Here is a 16,671-nt window from a genome sequence, read left to right on the forward strand (position 1 = left end):
CGTTTTTGACTCAAATCCTCGACAATTGCTATAACCATATATCGTCTATCGTCTTCTTAAATAACTCGGGGAGATGAGTCAGCACAAGGTAAGCTACGGTGCGAGATTTAGGCAGCGGTTAATTCCTTCTAAAATTTCCCGATATGAATTGAATAAATCCATGTAAAATATATAAACAGAAATCAGTATTACGCACTACTACTGATGTTAAGCATCAAAATTTTGGTGATAATGAAGCGTTTACTTACGTTATTCGATGAGATGGAAATCCATGTTTTAAGCAATGATATTCATTTTATTTCCTTATTTAACTTATGGCAAAATAATTCCAAGCATAATTTTATTTTAATATAACTGTTATGCTAGCATTTCGTACTTTTCCTAAATCCCGATCTTAGAATTACTACGAAAAACCTTGGATATCACGATATTATACATTGATGGCGCGGTATGAAAATATTGTATAGAACACAATATTTTTACAATACCGAGTGCTGTATAAAACAACTAGTTATATGAGGGTCGTTTGAAAAGTCCGTGCAAAAATAAAAACTGCTTGATTTTTTTTAATAAATCTTTTTTATTTTTCAACATAGTCACCTTTTAGGCTTATACACTTCATCCAGCGCTGCTCTAGTTTGTTAATCCATTCCAAATAATAGGATTTGTCCAAGTCTGTAAAATAGGCATTCGTTTCTGCAATCACCTCCTCGTTTGAATAAAATCTTTTCCCCGTCAGCCATTTTTTCATATTAGGGAACAAATAGTAGTCCGACGGAGCCAAGTCAGGACAGTAGGGGTATGTGAAACGAGTTGGAACCCTATCTCCATCAGTTTTGCGGCCATAACTGCTGAGGCGTGAGCTGGCGCATTGTCGTGGTGGAAGAGGACTTTTTTGTGGGCCAATCGTGGACGTTTCTCTAGCAACTCAGTCTCAAACGATCCAATAACGATGAATAATATTCGCCTCTAATGGTTTTACCCTTTTCCAGATAGTCGATGAAGATTATTCCTTGCGAATCCCAAAAGACAGTCGCCATAACCTTCCCGGCCGAAGGAATTGTCATCGCCTTTTTCGGAGCAGATTCCCCCTTGGTAACCCATTGTTCAGACTATTCTTTGGTCTCAGGAGTGTAGTGATGTATCCATGTTTCATCTACAGTGATGAAACGACGCTTAAAGTCTTGCGGATTTTGCTGGAACAGCTGCAAACCATTCTTGCAACACTTCACACGATCTCGTTTTTAGTCAATCGTGAGCAATCGCGGCACCCATCTAGCGGATAGCTTTTTCATGTCCAAATGTTGGTGCAAAATATTATGTACCCGTTCGCTCGAGATGTCTACAGTACTAGCAATCTCACGCACCTTCACTCTTCTGTCAGCCATCACCATATCATGGATTTTATCAATGATTTCTGAAGTGGTAACCTCAATAGGGCGTCCAGAACGTTCAGCGTCTTTTGTGCTCATATGGCCACTCCGAAAATTTTGAAACCACTTATAAACCATTCTAATCGAAGGTGCACAATCACCATAATGTTTATCAAGCTTCTGTTTAATCTCCTGAGGCGTTTTGCCTTTGAAAAAGTAATGTTTAATCAATACACGAAATTCTTTTTCGTCCATTTTTTTACAACCACTCGATTTCTTTGATTGAAACGAATGTAAAACGCAAAGTAATTGGCCGATCTGGCTGAAACTTAGTGTGTGCTCTTCCAAGATATGCCACTAACTGAAAATAACCTTGATACGCACTAGTAGCGCCATCTCTCTGACTTTGCATGGATTTTTCAAACGACCCTCGTATATCAGGCCAAAAAGAATATGAGATAAACAACATAGGACATAATCCACACACGAATAATAACAAAATTTAGTTTAGCTTAAAATATTTAAAAATGTGTAACGCGGTGAATACATACTATATAGATATATATGTCCCCATTGGAATGAAGATAAATTATTGTGATCAATAATCTGATAACATTTAAAAATTTTCAAATCACACTCTTTCACAGCTCTCGATGATACTTATCAAAGTGGCGGATATTAGCAATGAAGCGCGTCCGATGGATGTGGCAGAGCCTTGGTTGGATAGTTTACTACAAGAATTTTTCAAACAGAGTGATGCCGAAAAACTCGAAGGCCTTCCTGTGACGCCATTTATGGATCGAGACAAAGTTACCAAACCCTCATCACAATGTAGCTTTATCGGTTTGGTATTATTACCGCTTTTTGAAGCTCTTGGAAAACTTTTTCCTGTGCTTCAGGTATGTATATAAGTTTATCTAAATTTAATGGACTATTTTCTTTATAAGTTTCCATTTTACTTTCCTCGTGACTAAAAAATTATCAGTATCGGCAAATGCTGTTGTAATATTATTCAAATAGTAAATAATTAAATATACCGTTAATTTTTATACAATAAAGTTTAGTTAAGCTATTTATCGGCTACAATATTCAAAATAAATGTCAAAATGTAATTTTCCATTGAACATATAATAATATTATTGTAACGAGGTGGTTATCCTACAAAATGAGAAATTTATTGAATCACAAACTCCCACGATGCAGAGCTAACCGCCGCTCCATTAAACACGTATGGTTATACGTGTATTCGCCTTTACGTTTGATGATTTCGTTTCAGTGTCTTCTTTCCAACCGAGTTGAACTTACCTTAGGTCACTTGACTTGTAACACTCAGTCTATCTTCAGTATGAATGACTTACTGCCTAATCCGCTTAATCCCCTAGACCAAATCGGATTAAGACTTAAGCCTTTATAGAGCTATTAAGCGAATAGGAAACGAAATGACGTAAATGGCGAATAAAATTAACAAAGTTTAATTAACAAAAACTACAGTCTTTTATGGGCCGAAAGACTAACGCACGCGAATAGGATTTACAATTATTACTAATAATTTGGTGTGAGAGAGAGAGAGAGAGAGAATTCGAAAATTGCCGCAAAATCTAACGCTCGGTGCGAATACAAAAATTACGCTCGCGGTTGACAAAATACTTCCAAAATTTTTTTTTTTGTTTTTTCATTTATTTACATTTTATTTTTTATTCTTGGTGCTGGTGGTTGCCTCCTCTTTTAGCCTCTTGATCTCCTTTTCCTTTTCAGCTATTCTTGCCCCCAGTTAGGCGATCCGCTTCCTCACTCTACGGAGCTGTTGTTTGGAGATCTCCTTATCCTCCGCAACAGGCTCAGGGTTGGCAGGTCGAGGAACGCTGGAGGATAGAAAGGGAATGGGAGCTTCCCTCACCATCGGTTTGGGAGGTTTGGCCAGTGAGGAATCCACCTAGGGAAACCTGGCTGGGGTCTGAGTTCTTTTGCACTCCAGCCAAGGTACCAGGTTGTAAGATGGCACGAAAGGCCGACCCTGCGGGTGAGGGATAACAGCCCTCAAATCCGAGAGATCGGTCTGGGTACTGTTATTTTTCATTGAAAAGGCCATAGCCAAAAATTGTCTAGATTTATTTTCAGAGAAGACCAGTGCACGAGTTCTGAGAATTCAATTATATATAATAAAACGACCTCTAGCGACTAACAGTGATAAGGCTTTAATAATGAGGTGTGAAATTTTCCTCAAATTTTTCCATTCTTGTAACGGAGCAAATATGTATCCATACCTATAATTGATTGTACTATGTATGATCCTTCGTACAGATTCATAAATTTTTTAAATCGTTCTTCCGATTTATCTGTTGATTGTGGCTTTTTAGTAATATAATGTCGTTTATTTTGTATGGCTTATGCTTTGAATTAATGTTATGCGCTAGAGCTCTCTTGTTCAGTTTTTCGTAGACCTTTTTACAAAGATCCTTGATTTTGTTAGATATAATCGAATCATTTGGGGAAAACCAGCGATGCCAAAAGCGATCTGGCTTCCGTCCTAGGTGGATTTCCATAGGAGTATATTCGGTTGTATCGTGATAAATGGAATTCGTTATATTTTGTATCTTTGGTATTAGCGGGGCCCAACTTTTTTGACTTACATGGGCATACGCTCTTAAAAAACGTCCCAACTCCCTATGTATACGCTCTACTGAGTTACTTTGCGGATGGCGTATGCTAGAGAATATCAAATTGATGTTCATAGATGGCAGCTTTTCTTTCCAACGCTTCGATGTGAATTGAGTACCATGGTCTCTAATGATTGAGTTTGGTTTTCCATATATGAGCACATAGTCTTCAAAAATATTTTTAATGGTTGTGTGGGTAGTAGCACGTCTCATTGGATATATTACGACGTATTTACTAAAAACATCAATGGTAGTCAAAATGTACTTGACTCCTCCAGTTGAAGTTGGCAGAGGACCATAAAAATCAATCTCTAGGTTGATTCACTAACATTGGTTGCATCACTGTATCAATTTTCTGATTGAAGTACTTGGTACGTTGGCACAAGTCACAGCATCGAATTATGTTGCTAACTTTTTTCCGTACTTTCGGGATATAGAAGTCTTCTTGTATCATTTTGAAGATTTTGCGACATCCTATATGCCCGTACATTACATGAAGTTCAGTTATCAAATCATTAATCACATGTTCTGGGAGCACAAGTTTGGTTTTACTTTTTTCCTTTTTGAGCACCAATTTTTTTCGGACTATAAATCGGTTGTTAAAACTCTCTTGTTTTTTAATCTTATCAATAAAAGCGTCCTGTTCTTGGGGATGTGGCAGGTTAATAAAATTTTTTTATTAGAGTTGGTGATGGTTTTTTCATCAAACTTGCGATGCTAATTACGCCCTCTTCATCGTTACGATCGTCTAATAAATATCTGGATAAGAAGTCTGCTGCTTTATTCTTGCTTCCTTGCAAATATTCGCATGTCAAGTTGTAATATTGTAGGAATAGACACCAACGCATCAATCGCGAGTTAGTAAATTTACAAGTCGACAAAAATTTAATCGCTTCGTGATCAGTACGGACGACAATTTTCTTCGCGCCTCTTAAATATGTATCTAATTTCGAATAAGACCATGCGATAGCTAAAAGCTCCTTCTCGGTTGTAAAATAATTTAGCTCAGCATCTTTTAATGTTCGCGAAATGAAGGTTATGACTTCTTCTTCACCTTCCTGATTTAGTTGCGAGAGAGCTGCAGCCACCGTATGGTAACTGGCATCAGTGGTTAGGATATATGATTTTTCAGGATCTGGGTATATCAGAGTGATATTTTCAAAAAATAATTTTTTCATTTCCTCAAAAGCCACTTGGTGCTCAGGTAACCATTGGTAGTCACTACTTTTCCGCAACAAATCCATTAGAGGTCGACAGACGGCAGCATAATTCTTAGCGGATTTTGTATAAAAGTTGACGAAACCGAGAAAGCTCTGCAAGCTTTTAAGATTTTTAGGAGCTTTAAAGTCCCTTAGAAGCTTTAATTTTTCCCTTTGGGGCTTGATACCCGAGGGTGTAATAACATGACCTAAAAATTCCATCTCGTTTTGAACTAGCTATGATTTTGAAAATTTTAAAGTATAATTATCTCTACGGCAACAAGTGAATAACGCTCGAAGATGATAGATATGTTCATCGAATGTTTTTGAGATACAGAGAATATTATCTACAAACGGGATTATAAATTGTTTTAAATCGCCAATGAATAGATTCAAAGCCCTTACTAAGGCAGCTGTACTGGTACAAGTTCCAAAGGGTACGACGTTAAATTCATATGTATTTCCTTCAATTATAAAGGCAGTATACTTCTTACTCTTTTCGTCTAGTCGGACTTGCCAGAAACTACTCGTTAAATCAAAATTTGACATATAGTTAATTCCAAAACATTGCTGAAAAATGTCTTCCATACGTAATGGAGTTTCATAATCTTTCACCAGTTTCTTGTTCAGTTATCTAGCGTCTAGACAGAACCGACAGATCCATCTTTCTTTACGCTGCTGACAACTGGATTTATAAAATTGCTTTTTGACCTACGTATGATACCATCTCTCAACATTTCTTTGATTGCAGTTCGTACGTCTTCGCGATGTTTCAAAGGCACCGAATACTGTTTCGAAAAGTGAAGTTTTTCATCCTGGAGTACTAACTTATGAGTGTAAATTTTCAATAATCCGGGCTTTTTGCGGAACACATCTTTGAATTCGTATACCAATACTGCCAATTCGTTTTTCTGACTTTCAGTTAAGCTTGAGCATACGCTAATTTTTTCGTTAATCTCCGTCCACGTTAGATTCGTATCGTCGTCTTTTGCGGCGCCTACGTCTAGGTGGTTTTGGGTTAGATTTCCGAACAAGGATGCTTCTTCGCCAAAATTCTGGTCATACTCATGCCAAATCGACAAGCTCCGATACGTTTTCTCATCCAAAGAAGTTTCATTATATTTCAAATAGCCCACTATATTGTTTATTTGAAAAGTTACACTCTCCTGCTCAGTATCAAGTTTCATCCTTATACTTTTCATAGTATCATAACCAATGATGCAATCTTTTACCAACTGGGGAATAACGAGAAAGGTTAGGTATACGTAAAGGTCACCCAATCTTACGTTTAAATAACTTTGTTTTTTCAACTTTACCGTTTTTTGTCCAGTAGCCACTTTAATTACATGTTCACTAATAGGCAAGGTTGGTTTTTGCTTAAACATTGATGCATTTTGATTGTAAAATTCGTCGGAAATTGCTGAAATCTCGCTACCCGAATCAAGCAAGGCGACAACCGAAATACCCTCTACAATTGTATTAATTTCTGGACATTTCCTGATATACGAGTATGTGTTGTCTTCGTTACTTTCGAGTTCAGTCTTAATCTCATCCCGAGGATTATCAAATATAGTACATAGTAATCCTTCCGTCGAATCTTTACTCAAATTGTAATTTTTTACCGTTGCTACTCGCTGAAATTTTTTCTTTTTATCCGAGTTACGAGAAGCAACGCTTACTCGTTTCCCGAGGATGCAGTGTTTTCAAGTTGTTTCACTGTGTCTTCACTGATTTCCTCAAGGGAAGCTTTGGGCTTGCATTCCCGCCGTTTATCTTGCGGTTTTTGAGTCGAGGGATTGATCGAGATACTATTGACTTGGTGTTCATTCGTATGTTCCTTAGATGAGTTACGATTACTCACATAATCATCATTATCGAATGAGGAAAGTACTCTAATAAATTCCGATATTTTAGCTTGCACTAGTAAGCGTACATCCTTATCGAAATGGCGAGATAGCTTATCGATGAGTTCTTCTTCATCTAAGCTCTCGTTAATATCATAAGCTAAATTTATTTTGCGGATTGCATAATTATATCTCGAAATTTTACCAATCGGATAATACTTCCCAAATTCAATCTCCCGCATAATGTTTCTACGGATTTCGGCATTCCAAAATTTCTCTTTAAACAAACGCTCAAAATCATTGAAATTAGTGATTTCTCGTTGTACGAGATCATACCATGCAGAATTCACACCGGCTATTGACTGGGAAATTAGACAGAGCAACTAAGCCGCATTGCAATTGCTCGCTTATAAATATCTTTTAAAATTATTCAAGTATTTAATGGGACGATGTTTGTAGCTATCATCAAACTTTTGACATATCAATGTAGGTTGCTTGAAAGTCTCTACTATCGTCTCATTAACCGTATGTTTACTATTTTCATTGCCTATTGATTTCTCTATCTCTAATCGGAGCTCCGAAATGTTGTTTTTCATTTCGTTAATAATATTATCCTTAGCGCGGATAATATCGTTTAAATTCTCATCGCAACGTTCTTTCAATTGTTCAATAACTACATTCAAATCATTCAAATTGGATTTTAAAGTAGAGATCAATGCTTCTTGTTCATTTACTTTGCATGTTAGTCTTTCGACTTTATTGCAAAGTTTGTTAATCGTTTCTGACATAGTAGCAAAATCGTGAAATAGTTTCGTTTGTTCTGAGTCTAATTGTTTCAACTCCCCTACGACTGCTTTTTTCCATTCTCGAGTTTTTTTATCGTGATCATTTAAATCATCATCAAGAACATCATTATTCAATTCATTTAGGATCGCTTCTGAAGTGATCTCAGTTGATGTAATAATGGAACGTCACTTATTTCCAGACATTTTTGGAAGTTAGCTTAAATCGTTATCTCGATCAGAGAAATATTGAGAGAGTCAATACATGTGAGAACGTGCAATAATTCTTAAAATTCAGTTAACAACAAACTAATGAGAGACCATGCTATTTTTCATGACTTCATGGGTATATTTAATTAATAGAGTAAGAAGTAAAATTTATTGTAAACTTTTACGCTAACTTTGAGTAATTATGCTGCTGGAATGGGCAACGAATCTACCATGAACGTGCACATATTATGTACAAACAACAAATCCTCGTGTAAGGTGCGAATGTTTGTAGCTGTTACGTGGCATAACGTCTCGAATCGCGATTCCAACAGACTACTTCTCTCTCTTAATTCCTGTACTTCTTTTCTCAACGCAGCATTTTTTAGTTTAGCAAGTTTTAATTTTCGACTATTTGTCATTACAAAGTTTTGAATGCGCACGCGACAAATCAAAGATCTTTCGCTCGAAAACTGTTTACAAATTTCTAAAGAGTCCCTGTTCGGGCGCCAAATGTAACGTTTGAATCTTTCACACGTTATCAAAACAATAGTTCGGACTCTTTCTGTTGTATTCGTAATCGCGTTTCCGAGAGTAGCAAGAAGCTGACACGTGTATATTCTACTAGAAATGAAATATCAAAATTTGTCGAGTAGCAAACGTAAAGTTTTCTATCTCGATGAACCGTCTTGAAATACAATTGAGCGTAATTACATCTATCGGGGAGAGGCTCGACAACGCCGCAACCAATACTCAATTTAACTTCTCAACAACTCATAAATTTGAAGGAAGGAGATCTCTATGGCTACTTTTTTCTCATAAGAGAGATAGTCTTATGGGTTGAGCGCTTAGGTATCGAAAGGAGAAGAATTAGCAAGCTAACCACTGAATAAAGAAATTAGTCTCTGGAAATTGCTGAACCTTTATTTCTAATCAATGCTCGCGCTGCTAAGCAAGGTAGGATAGTGAATCCTCTTGTCGCAGCGACGAGCGAATTTATACTTGCGAAATCGGCTCCTTTCTACGCTTGGTAGCCGTTATCACGCTATTTTTGAAATTGATACAAACTTTGCACATGTTTTGTCGCAAAATGGCTCGATCGAATTTGCAATTTTATGATTTAAAAAATTAAATATGAAATAACGAGGTTTTTAACATTAATCGTTTCTCGAGAAAAAATCGCCTTTTATAGTTATAAGTAATACAATTTGATAATCAAAAAACGCCAATTTTAGAATAAATTTTCCGAAAATTTTTACATAAAAAAATCGCTTGCGATTAGTGGAACATTATTCAAATTAAAAACGATTAATATAGCTATCCAATTTTAAATAACAATTAAATAACGAATTTACAAATTTCTTTTTTAACCATTTAAAAATCAGCAAATTAATGACAATCATCATCACTAATTTTACAGATATGTACAATCGACTCGCTATCTAACAACGCAATTTTAGTTGTTTAAATAAATTATAAATATTTTATTTATTGATAACTCAGTAAATAATTAGTTACCAAAATACTCAGTAAATAATTAGTTGTCAAATTCTTGCTTCTCTGTTTCAATACATGTATGATAGTACGTGTATTCGCCTTAACGTCGGATGATTTATCCTAGTTGTCTTCTGTTAAACGGAGTTGAACTCACCTTAAGTCACGTGTCTTGTGACACTCGTTGAGTTTTAAGTGTGAGCGACTTTACGAATACCCGCGATTCGCCGCCATCAGGAACCTGAAAAGTAATGAAGGAAAGGAACTAAATAATGAACTCCCTTCTTTATTTCGGCTAATTTTATTGCCCTTCAGGGCCTACATCATCGTTTGGCTACACCTGGCGCTCAATGTTTCGGGTAGCGCCAGTGTGTAGCCTTCTTCGGGCTCCGCTGGGAGTTGGTTACCCTAGGCTCCCCACAGATGTAGCAGCCCCTCAGCTGCGGTCGAGATTGAGCAGCCTCCCGATCTTGTGTAGGCTGTTCAGTAGTTAGAGGGGACTGCTGGGCGCTGACTCCCTGGGAGGCGGTAATAGTGACGCCTCCCACCGTGGCGGTCGCATCACCATCTTGCGACCTGATCACGATTGTGGTATCTGAAGCCATACGCCCGTCCACATGGACCGTGAGCATTGGTCCGGCGTTAGTAGCTCCCGGGGCTCTCTTCTCCTGAGCCGGCGCCGGGAGCGCTGCGGGTAACTCCTGTCCCTTGTCCACCCACAGCAAGGCCTCTCCGTAGGCCCTCCGACGCTGAGCCATCTCTGCCCACTCACCGAGCAGTTCTTCTACACCATAGCGGCTCAGATGCAGGAGCAGGTGGAGGAGAGTAGGCTGCTCCGGGATCAGGGGGGTGGTTGCAGACCCAGTGCGATGCCCTACAGGTTTCCCTGGATCCTGGGCACTGGCTCGCACTGTCCGACGTCTGGGGTACGCCGCACTTGAGGGTCTGCACCCCCTGGTCCACTGTGGACTTGGGACGCTCGACACTGTCCTGGTCCTCCGTCTGTGTCGAAGCGTCCCGGGAAGCCTTCTTCGGGGCGACCCGCGATGAGTCCCGGAGAACGTCTGCCACCGAAGCATTGTGGCGCTCCCTTCGGGTGGTCCCCTCCAACTGGACCCTGGCGAAGTTCCACAGATCTTCAATTAACTGAGTCGCATCAGGGCCCAGTTGCAGATCTAATAGCATCTGCATGACCACCTCGAAGGTCTCCTCTTCGACGACGATTCTCCGGTACATCTGTAACATCCAAAACAAAAAATCTCGGATGAAACTCCCTGCGCGAAGAAAAACCCTAATATACGCCGCATCCCACCGAGTTATACGTTCCCTCGCGATTCTTTGCGGGAACGTCCTGGCCCTCATCGGTTTCCGTTCAAGTTTATCGGCCCAACCGTCCTTTGCACGACAGGCACGGTCTTTCGAGGCCTACCTCTTCCTCTTGTTTCCTTCATGGGAGAGTTGTTGCCTCTTACTGGACCGGTGACCGTCTCTGGGACCTTTCGAGGTCGACCTCGACCTTTCTTGGTTGGAACAGATACCGGTAAATCCGACGTCTCGGTGGGATCCTTATCTACGGCCGTGAGGGCTGCTAATTCGATCCGCTCGCTTGGTAAATCTCCTCCCGAATCGTCGCACGCATTAGCGGAATCGTTCGCCTCCTCCGACTGCTGGTTATTTTGCGGCCGGCGAGGATCGATGATTCCTGGCTTTCTTCATCCTTACCTGGACCGTAGTACGGTTTAAGGTCTTTGGCATGGAAGAGCTCGGGTAGGATCTCCAGCTGATTGCCTAGTCTGTACGTGTTGGAACCACAAACCTCTTCAATCACGTACGGACCGGCATATTTTGGCGTCAATTTGGATGAAATGCCTTGGGCAGCCGAAGAGAGAATCCTGTTCCTCTTCCAAACCCAATCTCCGACCTTCAACTCGGGTTACCGTCTCTTTCGATCATAATAAGCCGCCTGATGCGCAGCTTCCTCCTTTGACTTGGAGTTGGCCCTCTCCCATAAATTAGGGAGCTTCTCCATATGTTCAGATCAATCCACCACAGCTTGACCCTCCGAACATTCAAGAGCCTGCTAATCTTGGGTTCTTGTGAACGTCAAAGGAGGTAACGGCTGACGTCCAAACATGAGCATCGCAGGACTATATCCCGTGGCGCTATGAGTAGCCGAATTCAACGCGAAGTTGAACTCTGACAGGTGTTTATCCCAGCTCTTATGATCACGGCTTACGTAAGACGTGATCATGGTTTTGAGTGTCCTGTTTACTCGCTCTGCAGAATTCGCTTGGGTATGATACACTGGAGTCAAGGCGCGCTGGATGCCGTTCGTCTGGAGGTATGAATCGACTTCCTGATTCTTAAATTCGGTTTCATTATCCGACAACAATACCTCGGGCGCGCCAAACCTAGTGACAATTCTCTCGTGTAATTCCCTTGCAATTGTCTTTCCATTGGCTTTGCGTATTGCAACACACTCTACCCAGTGAGTAAACAAGTCTACAAAGACTAAGATGTACTCAAAACCTCGAGAGCTTTTGGGAAATGGACCAGTATATCACCGGCCACCACCTGCCAGGGTCGTGACACTTGTCTACGACCCATCACCCCGCAAGGTGCTCTTTGTTCCACCTTGCACTGTTGTCATACCGGGCAACCCTTTATGTACTCCCTGACCTGAGCATACATCTTATGCCTGTAGTACAAGCCCCTAGCCCTGGAGAACGTACGCTCTCGTTCTTGATGTCCTGCTGTAGGAGCATCATGGACCTCCTGGAGCACCTGGTGCCTGTTCTCCTTAGGCACCGCAAGCTTCCACGCTTCATCGTTGTCGGTGGACCCTTCACCGCCCTTATCAGGCTGATAATGATACAGCCTCCCTCCCACTACCTTCCAAGTAGGGTGAGAGTGTGGGTCTTGGCATACTTCCTGGTATTGTTGCAAATACCAGGCGTCAGTGGTCTCCGGCCGACCATTTATGGCATTCACTTAAATCCCCTTCTTCTCATAGTCCCTAGGCAATGCGTCAGGCACCACATTGAGATCCCCCCTTCGATATTCAATATCGAAGACATTGCCTTGCAATGCTATCGCCCATCGCGCTAGTCTTCCCGTGGGATTTCTCATATTGTGGAGCTATTTCAGGCAACTATGATCAGTGATGACCCTGAAGTGATGCCCTTCAATGTATGGCTGGAACTTTCCAATAGCCCATACCACTGCCAAGCACTCTTTTTCGGAGACCGTATAATTTCTCTCAGCGCTGTTGAGTGATCGGCTAGCGTATTCTATCACACGCTCTTCTCCATCGACATCTTGCGTGAGGACTGCCCCGATCCCACTGTCACTGGCATCAGTTTGCAGTGTAAACTGACCATTAGGATCGGGAGATTGCAGTATTGGGGCGGAAGTCATCGCCTCCTGCAACCTCGTAAAAGCTCGCTCTTGCTCCTGCTCCCAAGAGAAACTTACATTCTTCTTTGTCAGGCGGTTTATAGGTTCAGCGATCATGGCAAAGTCGGGTATAAAACTTCTATACCACGAGGTCATTCCCATGAATCGCTTCACCTGTTTGACAGTCCGGGGTATTGGATATTCCAATATGGGTCTATCTTCTCTGGATCTAGTGTTACTCCGTCCTGGTTTACAAGAACTCCCAAGTACCTAACTTCCGTCTTGCAGAAGTGACTTTTGACTTTATTGATGATTAGGCCCGCAACTAGAATTCTCTTTAATACCATTTCTAGGTGCCGCTTATGCTCCTCAAAGGATGACGAAATCATAATTACGTCGTCAAGGTTAGCAAAAGCGAATGGATCCATATCCGGGCTTATCACCTTGTCCGTCAACCTCTGGAATTTCGCTCCTGCGTATGACAGTCCGAAGGGCATTCTCTTGAATTGAAAGTGCCCTAATCCAGGTACTGTAAACGCTGATATCGGAAGCGATTCTTCCTTTAGGGGAATTTGATGGTACGCACTGCTCAAGTCCAGAGTAGATATGAACTTTACATCCCTTATCCGTCTTAGGATGTTGTTTACAAATGGTAAAGGGATGTTGTTTATATATGGTATCAGGTTTGGTAATCGCATTTACCTTTTGGTAATTTACGCAAAACCTATATTTTCCATCAGCCTTCTTTACCATTACTATTGGACTTGACCATCCGCTGGTCGCTGGTTCGATTACATCTTTTTCCAGCATATCTTTGATCAGCGCGTACATTTCCTCTCGCACTCTATCAGAGACTGGGTAGTATTTCTGTTTGATGGGTCGAGCATTTCCAACATCTATTTCGTGCTCAACCCCCACGGCACAGCCTAAAGCCTGACCTCCGTCAGGAATCAATCCATTAACGAGGTCTTCTGTTTCCTCCAGCTGTGTCTCCGTGGCCTCCCATAGTCCTACCGGTGCGAGAAATGCCGTACCATCAATTCCAGCCACTTCCATTGGTACTTTCACCTGGGCGTCCTTAAGCCATAATTCATCCTCGTCGGGATCCAAAACTGCGCGGAACTCTCTTATAAAGTTCGCACCTACGTAGCAGTTGTCCGTGAGCAGTGGCGTAATGGCGACTCTGATTTCCTTTGTGATTCCTCCTACTTTAAAGGGGAACATCACGTGACCAATTATAGGGCATGGGCGCCCATCAGCTAGCCTTGAGTCGCCCGCTCTGGTCACATTCAATCCGAGTCCCATCTCCGATGCCAATCTTAGCCCTAATTGACCCATGATCGTGGATGAGGCGCCGGTATTATAGAGTGCTCTAATTTTAAAGTCACCTATGTCTACCCGCAACCACCACCTGGTCTCATCCTCAGGGTCATATCCACGATTTGCATCTTTGCCTCCCTTCGTCGTGCTTTGGAGGCGCGAAGATGATCTCTTCTCTTCGCTCTCCTTGCCGTTTCCCTTATTGCAATCTAGGCAGAATTTACGACTAAATCCCAGTTTGCCACAAGCGGAACACTGCAGAGGCTTGGTGAAGTCGATCTTCCATCTCTGTCCTTCTCGCCGCTCGCCAGGAGACCTGGGAGAAGAAGAATTTTTCCTTCCCCCACGCCATCGGCTCTTACGCTGTTCTGGAGGGCTGCCTTGCTTCTCATTGGCCAACTTGCGCAACATTCACTCGATGCCCTCCAGACGCTCTTCCATCTTTTTATCAGAAGTGGAAGCTTGCGTAGCCGATACCGATGCTTGTTCGGTAGGCCTCCTGGCAGGGTTCTCTACACCCTGTCCGCGCTGCGGATCTCCCTCCTTCTTCGGACGCGCCTTCCCTTCGCTAGTCATTGCAGCGGTTTGAGATTTATTACCAGCCGTTCTTTTGCTTGGCTGGTAGGCGTGCTGAGGTAAGATCGTCGAGTTAGGGTCGGCGAATACACGCGGACGACGACCGTCAGATAAAGTGTTCTGTACCTCGGTCGCCCTCCTGTTGAATTCGCGTATCGATTTCATCTTGCTCCGATGCAGCTGAATTTGGATGTTAGGAAGAATGTTTGCATGGAGTAGGTCTAATAACCTCTCCAAGGGCATTGGTGGTTCTAGTCTATTGACAAGAGCCACCAGGTTGGAGACGTAGTCTCGCACTAGTTCGTCCTCACCCTGGAACCGGTTCTGGGCTTCCTGCAACAGCCTTTGTTGCTGTTGCGTTCTAGTGCCGAACCAATCCCGGGCGTCAGTGACGAGCTCTGCATAACTAAGTCACTGGTACTTGTTGTTATCGTACCAGACCCTCGCGTTACCTTCGAGGATCTCTGATACGGAACAAAGCACTTCGTCATCAGTCAGCCCTGCACCCACGCGCAGATCTTCCAACCTTGACAGAAACGTATCTGCGCTCTGTGCCGTACTGCCCGCAAACCTCAATTTCTATCCGGGGACAATTTTTCCAACATCTCGGGTTATGGAGAGCCCTGAGCGTAGTTGAGGACCGGTGCCAGATGATCCGCTTCAACTCCTCTGTCGAACAGGTGCGAATATCCCATACTCTTCCGGATCCTCTTCACCTCCTCTTCTTCGGAGAGCTTCTGGTAGGGTGACGTCCCTTCTTCTGGGTAGTGGTCTTGGAGGAGCCGGTGTGCTTCCCGGAATTCCAGAATCGTAGTGACAGGCGAATGTGTCCTGAAAGTCCACATTACGTCCGGAGCGCGGTTGAACCGAGTCGCGCTGAGAAGAACGGCTAGCATTGGCCATCTCATGCATTGCTTCTTCCAGCTCTCGTATTCGTAGGCGCATGTCCTGTGCCTCGTGCTCCGCACACACCTGTATTTATATCCTGCAGAGTCTGCAGGGTTTCTAGTATTCGACCAACCAGCTTGCGGTTGCGATCGACTCCCTCCTTTAGGTAATCTATTTCCTGGAATGCTACACTCAAGGATAATTCTTCCTGAGGTACCTTCCGGGTGCAGGATTTCTGCGACCTGTGATCCGTATTGCTCCGTCTCCTTTCCCCCTCTCCTCCTGCTCCTGGGTGCGTAGGGCTTCTGGATGAGCTCATCCTCTTCTTGGCGGCTGGCTTCACCTTTAGAGTCCTCATCCGAGCAAGCGAATGTCCTTGACATATCTGTCAAGGATATTCCCTTCCTATTGATGATCCTCAGGGGATGGTCGCTGTTCTCGTCTGCGCTGTGGGTTTCCAACTCGTCACAGACTGTGTCGAGCCATGCGTGTCGGGTGCGCCTCCTGCTAAATCTGTAAATCCTGCTAAACTATGTCTAAAATGGGTTAACACCTGATTACTCCAAAAGACCTGAAATCACTTCGACCCACTTATAATTATCGCTTTCGGCCCTTTTTACAATCAACTTAACAATTTTTTAAGTAAAAAGTTCGAAGTGATTTCGTTTTTTCCCCAGCAGAGGGCGTACCGCTCACGATCACGTGCTACCACCCGCTCAAACCTTCCTAAGCGCTCGCGCAATCTTCTCTCTCTCTCGTGCGTCGATTACCTTTGACGCACAATCCTATTCACACGAAACGGGTCTTAATACCAGTTGGGCGCCATGTAACGGGGGAGGTTATCTGAAAAATGGAAAATTTATATAAGAACAAATTCCCACGATGCAGAGAAAACCGCCGCTCCGTTAAACACATATGATAGTACGTGTATTCGC

General features: G+C 42.4%; 1 protein-coding gene across 4 annotated transcripts in view; it reads left to right on the forward strand.

Annotated features, from left to right (window-relative positions):
• LOC131669918 (uncharacterized) overlaps positions 1-16,671 on the forward strand; it is a 1,245,201-nt gene that overhangs the window by 1,140,988 nt on the left and 87,542 nt on the right. For all 4 annotated transcript variants that reach the window (XM_058945134.1, XM_058945126.1, XM_058945144.1 and 1 more), the window contains one exon: positions 2,021-2,272. In XM_058945134.1, the coding sequence (XP_058801117.1) occupies positions 2,021-2,272 (252 nt within the window). The remainder of the gene's footprint in view (positions 1-2,020; positions 2,273-16,671) is intronic.

Source organism: Phymastichus coffea, unplaced genomic scaffold, assembly GCF_024137745.1.
Source record: "Phymastichus coffea isolate CEN01 unplaced genomic scaffold, Cenicafe_Pcof_1.1 PCOF00008, whole genome shotgun sequence".
Classification (NCBI taxonomy): domain Eukaryota; kingdom Metazoa; phylum Arthropoda; class Insecta; order Hymenoptera; family Eulophidae; genus Phymastichus; species Phymastichus coffea.